At 54.0% G+C, this 21,180-nt stretch overlaps 1 protein-coding gene across 3 annotated transcripts; it reads left to right on the top strand.

Annotated features, from left to right (window-relative positions):
• The first annotated feature begins 15 nt into the window (after positions 1-15).
• On the top strand, positions 16-20,141 carry PANX3 (pannexin 3). 3 transcript variants are annotated; one of them, XM_037882322.2, is made up of 5 exons: positions 16-181; positions 10,247-10,389; positions 12,888-13,102; positions 14,993-15,657; positions 19,062-20,141. In XM_037882322.2, the coding sequence occupies exons 1-5, from the start codon at positions 16-18 to the stop codon at positions 19,127-19,129; spliced, it is 1,257 nt and encodes a 418-aa protein (XP_037738250.1). In that variant the 3' UTR covers positions 19,130-20,141. The 3 variants fall into 3 exon arrangements, with proteins under 3 accessions (XP_037738250.1, XP_037738249.1, XP_027684479.2); XM_037882321.2 differs by having other exon boundaries at positions 16-196; positions 19,062-20,140; XM_027828678.3 differs by lacking the exon at positions 16-181 and adding an exon at positions 2,261-5,674.
• Positions 20,142-21,180: the final 1,039 nt, after the last annotated feature.

Here is a 21,180-nt window from a genome sequence, read left to right as displayed (position 1 = left end):
CAGGTTGTCTCTGCCATGGGGCTTCCCACCACTGAGATGTCAGCTGCCATCAGCAAGAGGCACCAGAATGACCCATTTCGCTGTGCACTGTGCTGCAAAACCCTGCTGGGGGATGACGGACTGACTGACCGCTGGGCTGAGCTGGTGGGGCCAGTTTCCCCTCTAAGGCCCTGGGCTGGAGGTATTGATGGGCTGGGTGAGTGACCCAGGGAGAGGAATCATAGAATCATAGAATATCAGGGTTGGAAGGGACCCCAGAAGGTCATCTAGTCCAACCCCCTGCTCAAAGCAGGACCAAGTCCCAGTTAAATCATCCCAGCCAGGGCTTTGTCAAGCCTGACCTTAAAAACCTCTAAGGAAGGAGATTCTACCACCTCCCTAGGTAACGCATTCCAGTGTTTCACCACCCTCTTAGTGAAAAAGTTTTTCCTAATATCCAATCTAAACCTCCCCCATTGCAACTTGAGACCATTACTCCTCGTTCTGTCATCTGCTACCATTGAGAACAGTCTAGAGCCATCCTCTTTGGAACCCCCTTTCAGGTAGTTGAAAGCAGCTATCAAATCCCCCCTCATTCTTCTCTTCCGCAGACTAAACAATCCCAGCTCCCTCAGCCTCTCCTCATAAGTCATGTGCTCTAGACCCCTAATCATTTTTGTTGCCCTTCGCTGGACTCTTTCCAATTTATCCACATCCTTCTTGTAGTGTGGGGCCCAAAACTGGACACAGTACTCCAGATGAGGCCTCACCAGTGTCGAATAGAGGGAAACGATCACGTCCCTCGATCTGCTCGCTATGCCCCTACTTATACATCCCAAAATGCCATTGGCCTTCTTGGCAACAAGGGCACACTGCTGACTCATATCCAGCTTCTCGTCCACTGTCACCCCTAGGTCCTTTTCCGCAGAACTGCTGCCTAGCCATTCGGTCCCTAGTCTGTAGCGGTGCATTGGATTCTTCCATCCTAAGTGCAGGACCCTGCACTTATCCTTATTGAACCTCATCAGATTTCTTTTGGCCCAATCCTCCAATTTGTCTAGGTCCTTCTGTATCCTATCCCTCCCCTCCAGCGTATCTACCACTCCTCCCAGTTTAGTATCATCCGCAAATTTGCTCAGAGTGCAATCCACACCATCCTCCAGATCATTTATGAAGATATTGAACAAAACGGGCCCCAGGACCGACCCCTGGGGCACTCCACTTGACACCGGCTGCCAACTAGACATGGAGCCATTGATCACTACCCGTTGTGCCCGACAATCTAGCCAGCTTTCTACCCACCTTATAGTGCATTCATCCAGCCCATACGTCCTTAACTTGCTGACAAGAATGCTGTGGGAGACCGTGTCAAAAGCTTTGCTAAAGTCAAGAAACAATACATCCACTGCTTTCCCTTCATCCACAGAACCAGTAATCTCATCATAAAAGGCGATTAGATTAGTCAGGCATGACCTTCCCTTGGTGAATCCATGCTGACTGTTCCTGATCACTTTCCTCTCCTCTAAGTGCTTCAGGATTGATTCTTTGAGGACCTGCTCCATGATTTTTCCAGGGACTGAGGTGAGGCTGACTGGCCTGTAGTTCCCAGGATCCTCCTTCTTCCCTTTTTTAAAGATGGGCACTACATTAGCCTTTTTCCAGTCATCCGGGACTTCCCCCGTTCGCCACGAGTTTTCAAAGATAATGGCCAAGGGCTCTGCAATCACAGCCGCCAATTCCTTCAGCACTCTCGGATGCAATTCGTCCGGCCCCATGGACTTGTGCACGTCCAGCTTTTCTAAATAGTCCCTAACCACCTCTATCTCTACAGAGGGCTGGCCATCTCTTCCCCATTTTGTGATGCCCAGCACAGCAGTCTGGGAGCTGACCTTGTTAGTGAAAACAGAGGCAAAAAAAGCATTGAGTACATTAGCTTTTTCCACATCCTCTGTCACTAGGTTGCCTCCCTCATTCAGTAAGGGGCCCACACTTTCCTTGGCTTTCTTCTTGTTGCCAACATACCTGAAGAAACCCTTCTTGTTACTCTTGACATCTCTTGCTAGCTGCAGCTCCAGGTGCGATTTGGCCCTCCTGATATCTTTCCTACATGCCCGAGCAATATTTTTATACTCTTCCCTGGTCATATGTCCAACCTTCCACTCCTTGTAAGCTTCTTTTTTATGTTTAAGATCCGCTAGGATTTCACCATTAAGCCAAGCTGGTCGCCTGCCATATTTACTATTCTTTCGACTCATCGGGATGGTTTGTCCCTGTAAGGAGGGAAGTGCAAGGCTGGAATCCTGCCTCACAAATGAGGTGGGTTTTCCCCAAGCTCAGCGTATGTTGAAGGGATCCTGCGGGGCCACGGGTGCGCTCGGTGACCCTGGTGTTCACCACGTCTTGCAGCCTCTCCCCTCCTCTCGTTTAATTCCATCTGGGGCTGCATTCTGGTGCTAGCCCCATTCACCCTCTGTACTGCTGGCAGCATGGCCAGGGCCCACGGTGCATGGAGTGGGGCAGCATAGCCCTTCCCTACTGGCTGGAGATCTGCAAATTGCTCTGTCTGAGCTGCCGTACTTGTGGGAATGTGTATTAAGACAGTTGGCCATGGGGCAGGTCCCTGCCTGGGATCCGAGTTCTTCACCGCCACAGATGTTTGTAACATGTTCATTTGTAAACCACACAGTGTAAATACAGCCGTGGCTTTGCCTTGGCCAAGGGACTGCACAGAATGCATGCAGTTTTGTGCTGGAGCCTTCCCTCCCCACTGCCCACAGCACCCTTGGCAACCTAATTTGCATTCCCACTGAGATTCCCTGAGCTCTGCAGCTTGCCTCCAGCCTTGTAGAAGCAGGTTTTCCTAGCGACCCGGCAGGAACCCTGGGTGCTGTGCTGTGAGACCCGGTTCTTCGATCGCACAACAGCAGATTAATTCTAAGGCAAACTGCCAAATGCTAGACCAACATGAAACCCCCTCAGCGGAGCTCAGCAAGGGGCAGGGGACGGAGATTCTCCCCACGCAGCCCTGCCCTGTCTGTGTGTCACAACAGTTCTAGTGCTTGCTCCCCATAAAAAGGGGTTAACACTCCTGGGGCGTGTGTTATACAGTCAGACTATGATCTCTGACTCAGTGAATCCTCCCCTCCAGCCCCGGACCTGGCTACAGCAGAGGCCCTGGCCCGTTGTGCGGCAGAGACAGCTGAGCCCATGTAAAGTGACCTTTGCCAAGTCTGAGATGTCAGTGTGCAGGCCAGATGGGAGAGTTCATTAGCTCATGCTGGCCTAGGGCTTTCCCCTGTAGAGGTGTTTGAGTGGGGGCATGGCTTCCTCACTAGAGGGCTCTTATCTCTACAGTTTATCCTGCCCCCAGCCCCCACACACATTCCTTTGATCCAGTGGGGCACAGGTTTGCTGACCATGAGGACAGAGGGGGCAAGGCCCCAAGTCCTTGTTGAGGGGTGACTCGGAGGGGGGAGGTTAATTGGTGGTGCACTAGGGTTTGAAGGGTCTCTGGTTTTGCAGGGTGGGGAGGGACTGTGTTAAATACTGGATTGTCCATGTGGCTGGAATCTTAAGGATCTCCAGGTGTGTCCCATTTGGCTCACGGCTGGAGAGAGAGCACCTCACTGACCCCTCATCCCGCTCCATTCTTACAATGCTTGTCCATGGCCGTAGAGTGAGATGCGCTGATGTGCAGTAAGTAAATCAAAGTGGGATCTAAGCTTCCGGCCAGAGGGGCTTTAACATGGTCCTGCCTCTGCTAATTCAGTGGGGACCCCTGGCAAAGAGATGATGGACAGACAGCTGCATAATGAAGGGATAGTCCCTTGGGACTCATCCAGGCTAGACCCCCTCTCTCTTCCAGGGTTAGTCTGGCCCGAAAGGTGGTATGGACCCATCAGGAGAAGGCCTGTACCTGGCCCAGGCTCTGGATGGGGAGAGGTAAGGATGGCTGGGCAAGATGCTGCTGCAGCCAGGGCAAGATGCTGCTGCAGCCAGGGCAAGCAACCAGAGAGGCCCACTAAGTGAGCCCAAGGGCACGAGCATGGCAGCCTTTTACACTCAGAAGTGCCTCTGACAAGCCTGCATAGGGGAGGCTCAGCAGGGTTTGGCCAGGGAGGAGAGGCAAAATCTTGAGCAAGCAGGTCAATTTAGGGATAGCTACCAATTTAGGGAGGGATAGCTCAGTGGTTTGAGCATTGGCCACCTAAACCCAGGGTTGTGAGTTCAATCCTTGAGGGGGCCATTTAGAGATCGGGGCAGAAATTGGGGATTAGCCCTGCTTTGAGCAGGGGGTTGGACTAGATGACCTCTTGAGGTCCCTTCCAACCCTGATATTCTATGATCAAGGGCTGGCTGTTTAGGGGTGGAGGTCTTCACAGGATGAGGGTGGGGAGCCAGGGATCTGCCACTGAGCTTAACTAGGAAGAGTGCTGCGCCAGGTTGGGTCAGGCATGGGCCCCCTGAGCAGCGGGAACGGGCAGCGGGATTTCTAACGTGGCTGTCGTCCCTGAAAGAGTACAACTTCCCATGCAACAAGCAGGAGAAAATGGTGTGCAAGAGACCCCCCTGGGACCTCCAGAGGCACAGGCCAAAGGCTCGAGAAGAGGGTGGACCTGGAGGGGCATTGGCAGGCACATCAAGGCCCAGATTTTTAAACATCTTTAAAAATCTGTGAGAGTGAGGTACCTCGATACCTTTGAAAATCTGCCCTTGCCTGCTCCTCTCTGCCCGCCTGAGGTGCCGTCAGCTCTTGTGCTCAGCAGTGTCTCCTCTGAACAGCACAGCTGTCCCCCTTCCCTCTGGTAGGCACACATGTGAGTGTCTACTGGAGTCTGGGGCTTGGCCTGGTCAAACACCTACCATGCTCGCCTTGCAGCCCTGCAGTGCCTGGGGCGGTGTCAGGCCGCAGAGAGAGGCCTCTCAGTATCGTGCCACTAATAGATCCCCAGCCCTGGCTGCCCGCAGGGCTGGGGATCTGCCTGGCCGAGAATCACTCACCTCGCAGCGAGTGTCAGCAGTTATTACAGCTGACACTTGCGTGCATCCCCCAGCCCCCCAGGCATGGGAGCTGGGGCTGGGATTGTGCCTCCCTGCCAACCCTCCTGCTCATTACTGGATGTGAAAATAGCCCAGCAGCCCCACGCCCCTTAAAATCGCTGCTAGAAATAAATCCGCTCATGAGAGAGGGCTGTAAAACCACAAGGACGCAGCCTTTCGTGGGGTTGCCTGTGGCTGGGTGAGGCATGCCAGGGCCCAGCAATCAGTGCGGCCCTCCTGCTGCGACTCTGGCCCCTCTATTTGAGGGAAAGCTATTTGTAACTTTCCTAGAAAAAAGGCTTCCCTTGTAATTAGCAATGCACTGCCTGGGCTGTCATTTACCACTGCCCGGTACATAATGCTGGGCAAATGCAGCTTTCAACCCCACAAGTGCTCGTGCCCTGCTCGCTACTGCTCGGCCGGGATCAAACCATAAACAACACCAGCAGCTGCATCGTCTCTGCTCCTGGAGTCATGTCTATCGCACGCACGGCCGCCGAGTACATGCTCTCTGATGCTTTGCTCCCGGACCCTAACGGCTCCCGAGCCAAAGGCCTTCGCCTGGAGTTACCGAGCGACCGCGTTGTGAAGTTCGTCACGGTGGGCCTGCCCCTGTTCCTGGTGTCCCTGGCGTTCGCGCGGGAGTTTTCCATGGGTGAGTTGCAGGGCGGTGTGTTGTCGGGACTGGTTTTAGATCAGCATTAAGGGGAAGACATTCTAGGGCAGGAGCAGGGCATGCAGCACGGACCCCATTGGCTTCCTCGGGCTCTGGTTCTGCTGGTGCATCACGGGTACATGGAGGGCTCAAGGAGCGAGGGGGTGTTTACGGTCAGAGTTCTGGGGGTATGGAAGAGTTTCAGAAGGACGATAAAACCTTGTGCTATTTCATGTAGTACTTGCTCCAGCCTCTAATTACTAGGGGTTAGCGTGAGACCTTAATGGGGAGGTGACTGTCCCACATCTGTCACAGCAAGATTCTTCCATCTGAAGCATCTGGTTCTGGTCGCTGTCAGAGCCAGGCCACTCAGCTAGATGGACCTCGGTCCGATCCAGGCTGGCAGTTCCTACGTTCCTGTAAACACTCTGCGCTCCCCTGGAGAGTCTGTGGTGTTTATCAGCTGTGTTGCAATAGTGCCTTGGAGCCCCAGTCATGGCCTAGGGCCCCATGGTGCAAGGCACTGTGCAAAGAGAATAGAAAGCCCCGAAGAGCTTCCCATCCAAGCAGGGTTCTGCTGCGGCCGGGGGGACTATTCCGTAGCCAGCATCTAACCTTGGACATAACTTGCCACAATTCTGACAAAAACAACGGCTGCTTCCCTCTCCTTGGGGTTCCTAGTTCCTGTGCTGATGTGGCTCTGTGTTATGTGTGGTCTCGCTCCTCTCTCTCTCTCCTGCCCCTGGATGTTCTTGGAGGCTGTGGTTTTCTCTGTCCCTGCAGCCCCTCGGGGAGCCAGCCCAGCCAGCGCTGGGATGCTGACAGTGCTTGAATTGACTCTTCTTTTCCCGGTTTATAGGACTTGGCCTAGAATCCTATTACACAAAGGTTCATTGATAACACAATTGGATGCATCTTAACCTCAGGCTAAACATGGACTTGGAGGATGATCTGCTTCTGCCTCCAGAGGCTTTGGTCTCGCTTCCTTGCTTTCTACCTCTTTCTGTCCATCCCACGGCTACATGCCCTGTGTTCTTGCTGAGAGAGAGGTGTGTGTGTACGGGGGGGCGGGAGATGAGGGGGTTATGTCACAATCTCTTCAGTCTCCTTTGTTGGTTCAGTTGCTGCTCCTGGAAGAGAGAGAGCATCTATTAAAATCAAAAGGGAGATGCCTATTTACTCAATGTGTGTTTAGCCTGTGGAACTCCCCTCCACATGATGTTAGAGAGGGAAAAAGCTTAGCAGGTTTCAAAACAGGGTTAGACATTTCCCTGAATATTAAGAATATCATTGGCAATTAGACCTGCTGGGAGAGACATTTATGAGGGATACTCCCGTCTTGACAGAAGCCAACCACTCCTTAGCCGATGCTAAGAACGATGAAGAAATATTTCCAAATGCATATTACTGTGTAATTAACTATCAGGATGATTTTTCACTAACTTCTACAAGTTATGGCTCTGGTCAGAGAAGGAATACAAGGCTGGCTGGACCAGGGGAGCAACCCCTGGATCAACCTTACTGTAATGTGTGGGCAGAAAAGTTGTGGTCTTATGAGAAACTTCAATTTGGGAGACATCTGCTGGAGGTCTCGCTGAGCCAGTAGTAAAATATCATTAGCTTCTTTTATGGGTGATGATGGTCTAACACAAAGGGTGTTGCATTTAACATGAGGTAACTGTATTTGGACTCATTCTAATGACTAAAGATGAATTACCACTGGACTGAAGTTGGTGGTTGTCTAAGGGGCAGTGATCAGGAACTGATTAAATTTAATATGGGCAAGTAGAGGCTAGTCCCAACCAGTAATAGAAGCTCTTGGTGTTTCAAAAGTGTTCATTTCCCTAAGCTGAGGAAAATTATCAGTGACATTGGAAAGAAAAACGTAGAAAACTGTGAATGAAAACTGGGAGTTCTTTAAAAAGAATGTATTAGTTGGCCAAAAAGCCATGATTCCACAATTGAGAGAGAGAGCAGCTTTGGCTAACAGTCCTCCTGGTTCAATGGCAAAATAACGCAGCAATTAGCAATAAGAAAGCACTACGTAACAAATGGAAAAAAGAAAATACACAGCAATTGATAGAAATTAGAAGTTATGAAATGTGGAAAATCTAGTGATAAAATATTTAAAATCAGCAGGCCTGGATAACTTGTAACCAAGAGTCCTAAAAGAGCTGGCTGAGGAGCTCTCTGGCCAGCTGATATTAATTTTTTATAAATCTCAGAATCTTGGGGGAATTCAAGAAGACTGGAAGAGTGCTAATGTGATGATAATAAAAAAGAGCAGACAGGATGGCCCAACGAAGTATGTAAGTTATAATAAACTTTTGTAAGGTGTTTGACTTAGCACCACACACATTCTAATTTTAAAAATTTAGCACCCCACAATATCAATAGACCACACATTAACTGGATTAGAAACGAACTGACAGATCTCAAAAAGTAGCTGTCAGTGGGGAACCTTCATTGAATGGGGGTATTCCGCTGGAGTTCTGTAGGGATCGGTACGAGGCCTGATGCTATTCAGCCACTGGAACAAACTACCAAGGGAAGTGGTGGATTCTCCAGTCGTCAAATCAAGACTGGATAGCTTTCTGGAAGATGCTTTAGCCAAACACAAGTCATCGGGCTCAACAGAGGGGTAACAAGCCTGTGTTATTCAGGAGAGATTGCTTCCGGCCTGAAAATCTGTGAATCTAAGCTCCTGTGTTGCCAGTGATGTAACATTTCTGCCAGGAAAGCTTTGGTCTCTAGTCCCGGTAGTGAAGGACACTTGTGTTTGTGGGGTTATTTGTGTATGTCTGACCAGAGAGTGTGAGGTTTGTGGATATAATTTCCATCCTGCCACAGAAATTTGTTCTTGGACTTAATGTACAGGAGGCTGGGTGGAGCCAGAGAGAATAAAGTTGACGTGTTTTTGCTGGGTTGTTCCTTGATTATAACATAGATTGAGGGGCCACCCGGTTATTAGTCTCCTGAATGGACGTTGAAATAGTCTGGCTGATGGGCTCTCTACCATTCTGTAGGCTATTCACAGCGTTAGAGCTGTGGCTAGCTCTGTGTGTATGGAAAGCACCAGAACATGGTGTTACAGGAATGAACTTGTGGCCTTCAGGGACAGGATCATCTCATAGACTATCAGGGTTGGGGGACCTCAGGAGATCATCTAGTCCCACCCCCTGCTCAAAGCAGGAGCAATCCCAATTTTTTTTGCCCCAGATCCCTAAACGGCCCGCTCAAGGATTGAACTCACAACCCCGGGTTTAGCAGGCCAATGCTCAAACCACTGAGCTATCCCTCCCCACAATCTCAAATGCCTTCATCAGCAAAGCTGGTTCCTTGATAGCCCCGTCCAAACGTAAATCATGATCTGGGCAAGACGGCAGCTCAGTGCACCCTAGCTGGCCTGGCCTGAGCCAACAAGCGCGCTTGTGTTTACCAGCAGCAAAGTCTAGCCTGGTGAGCTGTCTGGGGTTTGGCAGATCCGGTGTCTCAGCTTGTGACCCACCTGTAGCCCGTGGGCTGGGGCTGCTGCATTAGGAGCATAGCTGGGAGTTTCACTGCCCCAGTTCCTCCAGCCCCCTCTGAGCAGGGATGGGGAGCTGGGGGCTGCAGGGCTGTCGGGTAGCTGCATTCCTGCTGCATCAGCCCCACCAGCAAGCTGGCGGCTAGGTCTGAGCACGTAGCGTGACATGCCAGCTGGAGTCAGAAGACGTAGTGGAGTCCCTGGGGGCGTAGCCTGGGGGGTGTAGGGGGGAGCAGAGAGGGATCCCCCAGTCAGTGGTCTATAGGAGCTCCCCAGACCACCCCTGCAGTGGTTTGTGGGGTAAGTACCCAGAGTGCCTTGCACCTGAACGGGTATAGGGGGGCATTGGTGTGGCGTCCTTCCTGCAGCCAGTATCCAAGCTCAGCGAGGCTGCACTGAACCGCTCCTATCGTACTGCTCGATTCTCAGTGCTGGCTGGAGCCGGACTTTCCTGCCAAGCCTGGCTTTGCCAGTGAGGCTGTTCCTGGGCTGGCAGGAGCCTTTGCCACAGGGACTCTCACCTTTTCGGGCCCGGGCAAGACGAGTTGTGCCCAGCCGACTGTGTTACATGAGCTGTTGGGGAGACAGGGCAGGAGGGGATACCCCAGGGGCTGTAGTCCCAAGGCAGCTGCGAGGAGTGTGGACAACAGAGCCCGGTCCAATGTGTTTTACAGACCCTGGCCCAGTCTGATCCCTGCCCAGCTCCGGCCTGCAGGGAATCGGGCAGCCTGGCAGCAGTCAGCATGACCCCAGCCAGCAGGGATGTTGCTGTGTTGTCACTGAGTTTAACTTAGTTGCTGGCTGCTGCCTGCTCCATGCCCACAAGGGGGTGCTATCCACAGTGCATAGCAGAAGGGGCAGTGCAGACGGGCGGGCTGCGGGCTGGGAGGGGAGTGGGTAGGAACGGGGGCTGCTGGACGCACATTCACCGCAGAGATTCTGGAGCAGCAGGGTTCTGCGTTAGTGGGGACGGGGGCGGGAGGAATCCCCGCCTGTGGGTCCACCAGCTCCTCCCTCTTGCTCTAACCACTTGCGCTCTGTTCCAGGGACCCAGATCAGCTGTTTCTCACCCGCCAACTTCACAGGGAAGCAGTCTGCATACGTTGATACGTCTTGCTGGGATTCCTTGATCCACTATGAATTTGATGCTGCTGGAAACACGACAGCCAAATCCCTCTGGACTCTCAAGGTAGTGGGGCTGATGGGTTGGGGGAGCTCTGCATTTCAAGGGGCTGAAAATCAGCCCCCGATGCAGTGTCTCCAGGGCCAGTGGCATTTGGGTGGGCAAGGGACCCAGGTGAAGAACACAACTCATCAGGATAAAATGCTTACTGCCCCCCGTCAGCCAAAGGCGAGAGGGACAGGCTGGCCTTTGCAGTGCACCCTAAGGGGCTCTGTTGGACCAATTTGCCCCAAAGCAGGAAGCCCTGCCCCCAGCCCCAGCTGGTGGAATCCTTGCTGATCTCCATCATGGCCGTGGCATGCGGCAGAGAGATTTATACCTGACAGGCAGGCTCCAGCCACCTGGGGCTTGTGGGATCTAGGCCAAATGGCTCCAGAAGTGACTAGGGGGTCAGTGTGATTATGGTTCTGCTGTAGCATGCTCCTTGCGGTCAGCTCTGCCCATCGGCCGGGCGGCTCCACTCTGCAGCAGCTGAAACTGCCGAGTGGTCTCCGGGGGCAGCCCCGTGCAGAGTCCATGGCAGGGACCCGGCCTGGGTGTTACAAGGCAGCGACTCTTGGCGCAAGGTCCAGATCTCAAAGAAGCGATCATGGTCACGTCACTGGGCAGAGAGGCCTCAATGCCACTTCTGTGTGTTTGGGAGCAGCCCCCACAGAGCTTCTGAACAAACCACCTCCGTGTAGAAGCAAGAACCACCTCTGCCATCTCCAAGAATCCCCCACTCAGGATCTCCTCTATTTACCCTGCAAACCCTGCATCAGCTCCCAGGGGCCAAGTGGAGTGTCCTGATCTGCGAGGCTCATCTGGAGAGCAATGTTGTTTGGGGTTCGAGTTCCCCTGGGTCTGTCCAGCTTCCCCCCCCCCCCCCCGACCCTTCAAGGAGGCCTCATGGATAGGGCACTGGGCTGGGATTCAGGAGAACTGGATTCAATCCCTAGCTCTGCCACTGACTCCCTGTGGGACCTTGACCAAGTCTCTACCCTGCCCCGTGCCTCGGTTTCACCATCTGTAAGATGGGGAGGATGAGCCATTGTAAAGCACTTGGAGATGGTCAGGTGGGAAGTGCTGTGTAATCGCTCGGTATCATTATATCTGGGGTTAGACCTCAGGGCTGCAGCTCCTGATCCGCTGTTCAGCCTTAGCCTGGCCATTCCCTGCCTCCTGAGTGTTACTCCTGGGAGGATTTTGTGCCACTGCGCATGCGCAGAATGTATGTCCCCCGCAGGTTTCTTTGCTTCCCCACAGAGCAGTCATGCGACCCTCCCCAGCAGTAAGTTTCGGGTGCCCAGGGCAGCTGGCAGACAAGTAAATCACTGTGGGGAAGCGGGCGATACTGGGAAAGACCTGGCTCATGGCTCCTACCTTGTGCTGGGCTCGGCTGCTAGTCCCAGCTGAGCTAGGGAGGACGGGACTTCCTCTTCCTTTTCACGACATCTGGGACTGGGTCAGACCCACACCGAGATTTCTTCCCCAGCTGCAGGAAGCTCTGCAAACTCCCCATGACCCCCACTTCCTGCACCCATTGCTCCTCAGCTGCAGGGGGAGGGATCTCTGTACCGGGAACTGCTCCCCCATCTGCCCAACCCCCATGCATCCAGATCCCCTCATACCCATACCCAGACCCTCCCGGAAAGCCTCACTCCCCCCACCCCCCGCACTCAGAACTCCTCGTGATGAGTCCTACTCCCCCTGCACCTGGACACCCCAATGAGCCACCCAGATCCCCACCACACTGAGCCCCAAACAGCTGTATGTGAATCCCCACCCCCCTGAGCTCCACTCCCCTAGCATCTGGACCCCCCTGTGAGCTCCCCACACCAAGACCCCTCTGCCAAGCTCTATCCCCCCCCACACCCAGACCCCCTCCTGCTGAGCCCCAACCACCTTCACCTGGACCCCACTGCGGAGTCCCATTACTGTTGCACCCAGAAACCCCCAACAAGCCCCTGTGAATGCAGATTCCCCCTGTGCCCGGGTCCCGCACTGAGCCGTCTGCATCCACCTGGTTCCCCCCACACACACAATAAGCCCCTTCACGCTTGGATCCTGCCTTGCTGAGCCTGCCTGCCCACACCTGGTGCACCTGGCACGGAGGGGCAGGGCCCTGAGGTGTTTCTGGGGCAGGCCTGGTCCTTGCGCTTTGTCAGGGTCGGGTGCAGCCTCACCGCTGAGTCCATGTTCCGGGGGGAAGCTGCACAGTGATCTCGCACCTCTGTGCAGCCAGTGGCTTCTGCTCCCCAGTGCCATCGCTGGACCCTCCACATGTGTTTGACAAATAACATTTGCAGAATTTTAAAATATTGTGCGCAGAATTTTTAATTTTTTGGCGCAGAATGCCCTCAGGAGTAGAATGTGCAGCCCTGAATGGCCCTGACTTGCTGCCTGGCTTGTCCTTCATGCTCCTGTTATAGTCTGTCCTGACTGCTGCTCTGCTGGCCATTGCGCTTGTGCTCTCGCTCTTGCTGGTCGAGGTGGCCTCAGTCATTGCATTGTCCTTTGCCCAGGCCTTCCCCTACTCCCTGCTGCTCATCGCGGTGGCCATGTACCTGCCCTCCCTGCTGTGGAGATACACAGCCGCACCCACGCTGAACAGCGACCTGCTCTTCATCATCGATGAGCTGGACAAGTCCTACAACCGCTCCATCCGCTTGGTGCAGCACATGGTGAAGGTCCGCCAGGCCAGCACAGATGCCCGGCTCTTCTGGGAGGAGTTTGAGAAGTGAGTCAGCGGCTTGAGGGGACTGACCCTTTGGGTTCCTCCTCCCGTTCCCAGCGTGCGCAGTCCCGCAGCCACCGTCTCGCCGGAGGAGGTCCAGGGGTCTGACTGAGCCCTTTTCCTTGGAGATCTGGGCAGACCCATGGCAAGAGAGCTCTGCAGTGGGGCAGGCCGGAAGGATCTCCTTGGAGAATGTCTTTAGGACTGGTCCAGCCAGGAGGGACCCTCCAATGTCCAGGCCGGGTCTCTGCCCCCCGAACCTGTTGGCATGGGGGTTCCCGCCCAGCCCCAGCTTCCCCAAGACCATGCTACCAGGACCTTCCCTCACCGAGGCTGCCCTCAGGCCCACCCTGTTGTGGGGAGGGGGTTCCTCAGCATGCAGGGGCTCTGAGGGGAAGGTAACACAGACTGGACCTGGGTGGTGGATCCCAGTAACCCAGGCCCCCACTCCCTCCCCTGTGGAGAGCCCTCTGTGGGGGCCGGGGATGGGCTGCAGGATTTGCCCTTCACATGCTCCCGCAGGGAGATCTGTTCCTGGAAGCCCACTCCCCACGTGGGGCTGTGGTCCAATCTGGTCCGGCATGTGTGTGTCTGATCCCATCCACAGCACGGGCCGCCCTCCACCTGGGGTGGAGCCTGAGTTGCCCCAGGGCTGCTGGTGGGCCTGTGAAAGGGGTACAGGGTGCTCAGGGCTGGGCTTTGGGCCAGCAGACCCCCGGGGAGGTAACAGTGCAAGGCCCCAGCTGGCGGCCACTGCCCCTTCCCCCACCTCGCATGTGATTCCTACCATCCCCCACTGCCTCCTGCCCCCTTCTCACCCCTGCAGCCAGGACTCTAGCTTCTTCTGCAGGAAGCAGCTGTGGATAAGCTGCATGCACCGTGTGGCTCCTGCTGATAGTGGAGGGCCAGAGGGCTGCAGATACCGTGGTGGGCGGGGATGTGTGTTTGGGGGGGCGCCTGTAATGAAGGACCCTATGCTGGGTGCACTGCAAAGCTCGGCTCTCTGGTTTCCTTAGGGTCCCACTGGCTGTATGCAGGCAAAACTCCCATTGACGGGGTGGGGGCGTTGGCTTGTGGACAGGACCAGGCCCTTTATGTAGCTCTTCTGCATTTAATCTCATGAAAGAGGGGGAGGGCAGAGGGGGGTTGATTTAAATCATGATGGCAATCAGCAGGCAGGAAACCTCGATTTTAATCCTGTTTTGCATTTGTACTTTTGAGTTATTTTCCTACAGAAAGGTTGATGCTTATTGGAGGGTTGCCATTCACACGTGGATTGACATAACAGCCTTTGCCCTCAATCCCGTGTTACTTTTTGCTTTCCAGGAGGTTACGTTTTATCCAGACACGTTTTTTCAGCTTCTTAATTTCTGCATTTTGATTACGCTAGAAAAGGGGGAATGCTGCAATTTTTAGTGACTAGAGGAGGATTTAATTTTTTCCTTGTGATTTGCGTCATGCTCCATTTGGGTGGAAATTAAAATTCAATTACATGCACAGAACCAGCATTTTAAAAACTGATCTTTTTATTAAACAAAATTACTCAAAATATGTTGGCTACGGACGAGAAAAAAGTTGATCAAAACATGTTCTGAGTATAAACAACCAGCCTCCCAGTGTCCCATCCCTGAGCACCCCCATCGCTGCTTGGTGCTCAGTGCCAGGGTCACACTGGGGGCTAGACTACATGACCCTTGAGGTCCCTTCTGACCCTCTGGTTCGATGATGCTGGTTAATGCACGGGCAGAGTTCTCATCCATCCAGCACTACATCCCCTTGGCATCAGGGGCCGGGGATTTAACCCTAGAGGTGGAATTTACAGGCCAGGTTCTCAGCTGGTGTAAGCTGACTTCAGTGAAGTGACCTGATTTACTCTTGCTGTCTCTCCCCCAGGGCTCGCAGGGAGCGGTACTTTGAGTTCCCTCTGCTGGAGCGGTACCTGGCCTGCAAGCAGCGCTCGCACTCCCTGGTGGGCGCCTACCTGCTGCGGAACCTGCTGCTGCTGCTCCTCATCGCTGCTACCTGTCTCTACCTGGGATTTCTCCACCTCCGCGTCTTTTTCCAAGATGAATTCAGCTGCTCCATCAAGACAGGGCTCCTGCGGGATGAGCCCCAAGTCCCGGACGTGATTCCCTGCAAGCTGGTCGTCTTCTCCGTCTTCCAGCTGATCAGCCTCTCCAATGGGGGGGTCTATGTCCTCCTGGCGCCTGTGGTCATCTACAACATGCTGCAGCTCCTCCAGTGGGACAAGCGCCTCCTGTCCATCTATGAGATGCTGCCCGCCTTTGACCTCCTCAGCAGGAAGATGCTGACCTGCCCCATGAACGACCTGAACATCATCCTCCTGTTCCTGCAGGCCAATATCTCCGAGCTCAAGTCTTTTAGCAGGCTGAATGCGGTGTGCGCCCTGAGGGAGGTCACCTCCAGCCCCCAGAACATCGACACCGTGGTGGATTTCATGACCCTCCTTGCCGGCCTGGAGACATCCAAACCGAAACACCAGGTCTGCACTGCAGGGGCCGAAGGAAACCCTCCTGCTCCGAGCAGCGAGATCTTGGGTAAGAGACGAATGGAACCTTCCTCCCTCCCTCTGGGTTAGTTTGAATTGAAGCACGGAAATCTCGGTGGGAAGTCGATGAAAAATAGATATGGTGCTGGCAAAGCACCTCCATTCCCCCTGCTAGATGTCAGATCTTACCTGGTCACCTAGCCTGTAGCCAGCCTGCCATGACAGGAGCACTTCCTACTGGGTGATTCTCCGTGCCCTGTGCAGCCTAGTTCTAAGTATCTTGGGCAAGGAGGCTCCCGTCACTTCCTTTGGGGGAATATTCCAGAGTTCACAGGCACTGATCTTTTCTTGACTGTCATCCTCAATTCTCCTTACTTGCATCTCATTACTTCTCCTCTCCTGCCTGCACCACCCCAATTATCCCTCTGGTGCTTCTAGCCTTGCTGGCAGTGCCAGGTGACTGGTGAATATCCCGTCTGCCGGAAACCTGCAAAGCTCTTGAGCGTATTTGGTGATATCCCAATTTTCTTTCTTTGCTTGGACGAGCTGGGGGGGGCAGGGCATTGTGTGGGGCACACTTTCTGCTTGGTGCCTCTGGGCACTCCCCCAGGAACCATGTTTATTACTTGATTGCAGGGCGTTCCGCAGCAGCTCATTATGAATAATAGAATCATAGACTATCAGGGTTGGAAGGGACCTCAGGAGGTCATCTAGTCCAAACCCCAATTTTTGCCCCAGATCCCTAAATGGCCCCCTCAAGGATTGAACTCACAACCCTGGGTTTAGCAGGCCAAAGCTCAAACCACTGAGCTACTTCTCCCTCAAAATTCAAACTTACGTAAGTCACATGGTCTTCTTTCTGGTTCCCGATTGGACGGCTTCTGTGACGAGCCATGTCGGAGCATGAGCTGCTCTTCCAGTTGTGGAACTTGCTCCTGGTGCTTGGGGTATTTGTGGAACACAGATGTGCCGGGGGCACGAGTGTAGACGCAGAAAACTCCCCAGGAATAGCCCCAGGATCTGCCCAGCTCTGTGCAGAGGGGAGACCTGTCTGCCCCCCCCCCCCCCCCCCACTCAGCCCTTCTCACGTTCCCCAATTTTTCTTTTGCAATAGTAATGAACCTAGAAGATCACCGTGTGCCACAGACCAACCCTGAACCACAAGAGGGCAACCAGCCCCTGCAGGGCACAACGGGACCCTTCTTGGGTGGGCGCAGGGGCAGAAGTTCCAAGCCGGACCTTTCTAGGTCACAGATGCTTCGTGGCAGCCGGGATTTTGCGGCTGTCGGGATTTTGCATGTGGGTGGGTGGCTGCCATAGTAACAGTTGAACCAGTTTCACTGGAGAGCTGGCAGCGTAAAAGCCAGGCTGCCTGCAAGGCTCAGAGGGAGCTGAAGCTCTGCCCATTGGGGGCCACTGCTGGGGGGCAGGCCCCGCAGGCCGGGGGGCAGCAGCTTGGAGCCCTGTGCCCCTTCTTCTCCTGGGTCACAGAAGGGCAGACTGAGGCACAGAGAGGGGAGGCGTCTCAGGTGCAGCACAAAGTGAAGCATCCTGGTGGTTAGTTGTTTGGCTGTAAACTCGGGGTTCCTGCCTGTCCCCTGCGCCCTGAGCGAACGGGGCCGAGGTGGGAAGGTGGGAGCAGAGGGACCGCATGGGGCCTGGGAAGGGAACGCTGCACCGTTCAGCACGTCTCCCAGGCACGTCGGTGTCTCTCTGCTGGGCCAGCGAAAGGCACCCGCAGCCTCTGACGCACCTCTCGTCTCGTTCCCACCGCGCTCCCCCGGGGCAGCTGCTGTCTGGCCTGAGCTCTTTGCTTTCCAGGCCCGCTTCGCGCCCAGTTCTCTCCCCAGCCCCCGTTCCGCTCGCTGGCTCCTGCGCCGTGTGTGGGGTGTGCTACTGGGCAACGCCTGGCTGGCCGCTCCCGCTCTGGGGCAGGGAACGGAGCGTGGCTGTAAACCTGCCTCCTGCTCTAGCCCAGCTTGAATTGATTTCCTTTGGCCTGTCTGGGCCCCCGGCCAGGTACAGCGCGGGCAGCTGGTCGCCACGGACGGGAGCTGTCCTGTGTGCCATCCCCCTCACTCTGACAATGCCGTCTTGGGTTAGAACATGGGCCTAGGAACTCCTGGGTTCTCTTCCTTATTCTGCCATTATTGGCTGTATGCCCCCCCCTCCCATCTGTGCCTCAGTCTCCCCTTCTGTAAATCCTTATCCCTCTTTGGGCAGTGCCCTGAGCTCCCTGGCTGAAAAACACCAGGGTCATGCTGAGCATTATCAGCCCTGTCAGCACGGTAACAGCTGCTTCGGCTCCTGGATGGCTAGCGAGCAACAAACCTGCCTCCCTTCCTTTCAAGAGCAGCACAGCATGGCAGGGGGAGCCTAGGGGCTCAGAGGAATCACCTGGCCGTGGTGTAGCTATCAGCCATGCTCGTGGCTAGAAACATCCTGGAGGGGCAGCCCCACCCTTGCCAGTGGCCACGCCTCCCTTATAGGCCACGCCCCTGGGATGTGGGGGACCCAGGTTCAAATCCCATCTCATCCCTGCCAGATGCTTTGTTCTTGCTCTTTCCTTGGTTCAGTGACTATCCATAGGCAGCAGGAATGACTATAAGTTATGGCTAAGGGAGCTTCCCTGTGTCCTTACAGCAGTGCCATAGTATAGAGTGACCGTTGGAGGCCACGTAACAACTGTGAGGGTGGCTCGGGAGAACAGCCACTCTTCAAACTGTGACCAAGGGGCTGGATCCCATCAGTGGGGAGAGCCAGCCTGCAGAGAAGGGAGTTGGAGCTGAGTGGAAGGGGACAGGAACATTAAAAACCTGGGGCTGCTTTGCTAGAAAGAGATCCCCTGATACCTTTAGCTGCATGAAATAATGAGGGTGGGGAGAGGGTGCCCCATTTCCCCATCCCAGCATCCCGTAAGAGAGCAAAGGGTACACAGTGGCAAAAAGCAAGAAATGGAGAATGGATAAAAGGAAACTGAGTACAATGTATAATTAAATGGTGGACCTCACTGCCACTGGATTTGCTAGAAATGTAATCTATCGCTGATGCTGGCTATGATCAAATGACAAGAGCCAGCCGTCTTTGCGCTTCAGTATGGGTGCTCATTAGTGTCCAGCTGGAGCTGGGGAAAATTCCCTCCCTTGTTACACAAAGAACTGACTGAATGAGGGAAATGGGGGGGTGTTATGCCTCTTCCTGGAGCCCCCAAAAGTGGCCACGCTTGGACAAAAGGTATCAACCTAGCTGGACCCTTCTGCTACGGCAGTCCCTGCAGGAAAGTGTGTATCCTGACTGTCTGAGACAGGGCGATGAGAGGGCGAGGCTGGTGGGGAGCAGGTGCCAAAGCTCCTGCTCTAGTGAGGCTGGTCACATCCCTTAAAAATAAAGGGGAAAGGGAGAGCCCTCTCACCCACATATGCTGGTGACTTTCTCTTCTCCCCCATTATCTAGAAATGAAACCCACAGGAGAAGCTAAAAGAGACGCTGGTCCCAAGCCCAGCCTGCCTGGCTCTGCCTGAGTGATGGACCCTGATGGATTGCTGAGCCAGGACGGGAAGATCACAGCTCCCCTGCCGAACGATGACAAGATGTTAGAGGACAACTAAGAAATGTAACATAACGAAATCCATGGGGTGAATCCAGGCCACTGGCCTACACCCAGCTACTGCTCTAGGATTGGCTCTGCATTCATCCCACCCATGTCGTCATGGCTGAAACCGTTCATGGCCCTAGTTATGTCAGATCCCTTCACCAGCGCCCATCAAACTTGTTTTTATCTGGACCAGGGTAATCATCACCTGCCATTCTCTTGGGTCCAGCTGCTCCAGTGCAGCTGTGGGGCCCGATTCTGGTTTTATAGTAATTATACCCCAGTGTAACTATGGACGCCGGCGCAGATACTCCTAATGTGCTCCAGCAAAACTGATCTCAGTGGAGTTACTTGCCCCATAGGAAGTGAGAGTACCAGTGGGCCCAGGTGCCTGAGGAAGGCATATTAAAAATTAAGCAGAGGAAAGGGAAATGGTTCATAATTAAAAAGTGAACGCTGTGTATTGCTCTTGCTTTAAAGGTATTTGGATACTGCGGAAGCAGGCTGCTCTGAAGGACAGTAAGGTGCTAGACTAGAACCCACGAGCCCTGGGCCACGAGCATTGGCCTGAGCCACGAGCATTGGCCTGCTAAAAACCCAGGGTTGTGAGTTCAATCCTTGAGGGGGCCATTTAGGGATCTGGGGCAAAAATTGGGGATTGGTCCTGCTTTGAGCAGGGGGTTGGACTAGATGACTTCCTGAGGTCCCTTCCAACCCATGGGGACTACAACCCAGCTGGCCAGTCACATTGTCCTGGCTCACTCCCTTGCCGACTGTAGGTGTCAGGCTTTAAAAGCAGCTGGAAACAAGAAACGGGTCAGCACAACTGCCTCGATGAAGAGCTACTGCCATGTCATAGAATCATGGGACTGGAAGGGACCCCAAAAGGTCATCTAGTCCAGTCCCCTGCACTCATGGAAGGACTAAGTATTATCTAAACCATCCCTGACAGGTGTTTGTCTAACCTGCTCTTATAAATCTCCAAAGATAGAGATTCCACCACCTCCCTAGGCAATTTATTCCAGTGCTTAACCACCCTGATGGGAAGTTTTTCCTAATGTCCAGCCTGAACTGCCCTTGCTGCAATTTAAGCCCCTTGCTTCTTGTCCTATCCTCAGAGGTTAAGAAGAACAATTCTTCTCCCTCCTCCCTGTAACAACCTTTTATGTACTTAACTGTTATCATGTCCCCCCTCAGTCTTCTCTGCTCCAGACTAAACAAACCCAGTTTTTTTCAATCTTCCCTCATAGGTCATGTTTTCTAGACCTTTCATCATTTTGGTTGCTCTTCTCTGCAGTTTGTCCACATCTCTTCAATTTATCCTCATCTTTCCTGAAATGTGGCGCCCAGAACTGGCCACAATACTCAGTTGAGGCCTAATCAGTGTGGAGTAGAGAGGAAGAATTACTTCTCGTGTCTTGCTTACAACACTCCTGCTGATACATCCCAGAATGATGTCAGGGAAGGGGGAGAGGAAACAGCACCTGCTCCAAGGGACCTGTCCCTCTGCGGGCAGGTGCTGCTAGTGAGGGAAGATGGGCCAGGGGTTAATGTACTAGCCAGGGATTTGCAGGTCCCTGCTCTGCCACTGTCTGTGCAGCTTACAATGGAGATAACAGCACTGCCCTGCCATGCAGGGGTGGTGGGAGGATAACCCCAGGTGTGAGGTGCTCAAGTACTCGAGCAAGAGGGGCCATATAAGTACCGTAGATAGCTAGTTACCAGCAGGAGAGAGCTGGCTGGGCAGCCAGGGCTGAAGAAAAGGCGGGAGACAGGGGCCCACAGGGCCAGGGGGATGCCGCTAAAAGCAGGCCGCTCGGCACAATAGAGTAGGAGCCCTTGAGGCTCTAACATCCCCACCCAGCTGGGCTAGGCTCTCCAGTGGCAGGGGCTGGTGTTCACAGCTCTCGGCAGTTGGGTTTTAGCAGGCAGTGGTTTGCTGCCCTCTCTTTGCACTCAGAAGTTCTTGCTTTAAAGTAT

The sequence above is a fragment of the Chelonia mydas genome, chromosome 22, assembly GCF_015237465.2.
Source record: "Chelonia mydas isolate rCheMyd1 chromosome 22, rCheMyd1.pri.v2, whole genome shotgun sequence".
NCBI classification, from domain to species: domain Eukaryota; kingdom Metazoa; phylum Chordata; order Testudines; family Cheloniidae; genus Chelonia; species Chelonia mydas.
Note: the sequence above shows the minus strand (reverse complement) of the source record. Positions and strands in the feature narration are given on the sequence as shown.

Bases quoted from the DNA above. Each gene is read 5' to 3' on its own strand.
- PANX3 (XM_027828678.3), top strand. From the start codon at position 5,389: ATGCAGCTTTCAACCCCACAAGTGCTCGTGCCCTGCTCGCTACTGCTC. The intron at 10,390-12,887 runs GTAGTGGGGCTG...TCCTTTGCCCAG, and splicing joins AATCCCTCTGGACTCTCAAG to GCCTTCCCCTACTCCCTGCT. The intron at 13,103-14,992 runs GTGAGTCAGCGG...TCTCTCCCCCAG, and splicing joins TTCTGGGAGGAGTTTGAGAA to GGCTCGCAGGGAGCGGTACT.